Source organism: Neltuma alba, unplaced genomic scaffold (genome assembly GCF_004799145.2).
Source record: "Neltuma alba isolate B1F8T4 unplaced genomic scaffold, ASM479914v2 tig00004876_pilon, whole genome shotgun sequence".
Taxonomy (NCBI): Eukaryota; Viridiplantae; Streptophyta; class Magnoliopsida; order Fabales; family Fabaceae; genus Neltuma; species Neltuma alba.
The window spans coordinates 127,777-129,820 of NW_021633894.1; the positions used below are offsets into that span (position 1 = coordinate 127,777).

The window sequence follows — 2,044 nt, forward strand, 5'->3', positions numbered from 1 at the left end:
TGCCGCTCTTTCCAGGAAGAAACGGTTGATTTTTGTTTTTCCCGTCGGAAGAACCGTTTGCTTTGCAGCACAAAAAGTCAAAACCATGAACATAAAGGCGAATATAAAAACAGTCAGGGAACCAAAAAAAAAGAGGCATGAGTTATTACTAATACAACATGGACAAGGGTGAAAAGGGTTGAAAGTTAGGTTACTAAAATGCATACAGAGAAGGAAGTTGGAAATGGGTTGGCAACAGCGGAAAGAGCCACGTACGAGTGATAGCAACACGTGTAATGAGGAGTAGTTGTGTGCAGTGCATTGTTGTAGGCTGGGGAACAATATAACAAAAGAAGAGGAAGCTTGGCTTTGTGAGTGTGAGGGAGTAAAGATGAGCAGCAAGAACTTGGATTCCAGATCTCTGATGCAGGAACTTCGTAGCTTTGATAATGAAGTTCCCCTCTTCGACTTCGGCCATCCTCTTCTCAATCGCGTCTCCAACAGCTTCCTCAAAGCTGCTGCGGTATAATATTGCATGATTAATTATTTACATGGTTCTTCATGTCTGCATGCATGTGATGATGAACTCTTCTTGTCTCTCCAATCTGTGACAGATAGGAGCCATCCAAGCTGTGTCCCGTGAGGCTTATTTCACGGCTGTTGAAGGTGCCATGCTTCTCCCTTCTTCTTCCCCACTCATCTCTCTTCTTCTGAAGTCACCGTTTTTACACCTGTAATGTAAATGATTTTCTAGGTGCGGGCCTTGATAATGGTGGCAGCATTGTACCTGATGTTTCAGATTCCAAAAGAGCTCGTTTTCCTGGCCTCGGAGGTACAACATATTCCGCCATCTCATTAGTTTGTATATCCAACTCTCTCTTTCGTATTTACTTTGTACTAATTTTTCTACATTCCTGCTTATTTGTTGCTTAAATGTTCCATGCACGTACCCAGGAGAGACTAACAGCAAGTCTCTTGAGGCCATGGTGAGTAAGCAACCTCATACTCATTTATTCCCCAGTTATGTTTCTTAGTCTTGATTCTTTTACCTTTTTTTTTGCCTCTCAGGTCAAGAATAGCGGAAAGGAGTCCTTTCAATGGGGTAATTATGATATATTCCCCTTAATGTCTATCTCGTGTGCCTTTATATGTATATGAATGTGAATTTGCTTGATTTTGTTTACCAGTGAAAAATTAAGTCGAGCAGTATCTCAATCTGTTTAATGAAAATGGTATATGATGAATGATCATGTTAGACTTTTGTTTTCTGATAACGGATTGAAGTCATTAACCAACTTCTCCATGTTGAAAAATTTATAGCCTTACCGTAAGATATGAAATGTTGATGCAGGATTGGCTGCGGGATTGTATTCAGGTCTCACATATGGCCTAAAGGAGGCTCGAGGAGTTCATGATTGGGTAAATCTTCTCAAACATATCCCTTTGTCTCCTTGCTTTTAGTGTAAAGCATGATCTTAGCATTCATTAAAAGAATCACAGCTGATTAATGATGTTTGGTGCAGAAAAACAGTGCAGTAGCAGGAGCACTCACAGGGGCCACACTTGCGCTTACATCGGAAAACTCCTCCCACGAGAAGATCGTGCAAACTGCAATCACCGGAGCCGCCGTCTCCACCGCCGCCAATCTCCTCTCTTGGATCTTCTAACTGTGACTGGCTTTTACGTTAGGTCATCTTGTTCCATCCCTTTATTACCCATATAACACCCCAAGAAAAAAGCCTCCCCCTCTTGTGTATATGTTGTTCATGTTTTAGATGAAGTTGTAAGGTTTCCTTTTGGATTTTGTAATCACCATTAATGACTTTCTCATCAGAGGCTTTGCAATTCTCGTTTTATTGAAGGTTCTTTCTTTCATATAACTCCCAAGTTAAAAATTTTAAAAAAGGTCATAAGTGATCACTTATTATGGCTGATCTTTGTTCGGTACTTATAGCCTTTCGGCGCCGACGATGATTGATGATCTAGCAATTAAAAAGAAAACAAGAGAGGTCTCTGTAACTTTAATAGAACAAACTTATTAGGTCACATAGCGGCATTTGTGCTT

At 40.6% G+C, this 2,044-nt stretch overlaps 1 protein-coding gene across 1 annotated transcript; it reads left to right on the top strand.

Annotated features, from left to right (window-relative positions):
- The first annotated feature begins 370 nt into the window (after positions 1 to 370).
- LOC114746061 (outer envelope pore protein 16-2, chloroplastic-like) lies at positions 371 to 1,812 on the top strand. Its single transcript, XM_028934251.1, has 7 exons — positions 371 to 502; positions 594 to 645; positions 734 to 811; positions 934 to 965; positions 1,048 to 1,081; positions 1,331 to 1,398; positions 1,503 to 1,812. Exons 1-7 carry the CDS (start codon positions 371 to 373, stop codon positions 1,644 to 1,646), a joined length of 540 nt encoding a protein of 179 aa, XP_028790084.1. The 3' UTR covers positions 1,647 to 1,812.
- Positions 1,813 to 2,044: the final 232 nt, after the last annotated feature.

Coding starts and splice junctions, on each gene's coding strand:
- LOC114746061 (XM_028934251.1), top strand. CDS start 371: ATGAGCAGCAAGAACTTGGATTCCAGATCTCTGATGCAGGAACTTCGT. Junction 646..733: donor TTATTTCACGGCTGTTGAAG/GTGCCATGCTTC, acceptor ATGATTTTCTAG/GTGCGGGCCTTGATAATGGT. Junction 1,082..1,330: donor AAAGGAGTCCTTTCAATGGG/GTAATTATGATA, acceptor ATGTTGATGCAG/GATTGGCTGCGGGATTGTAT.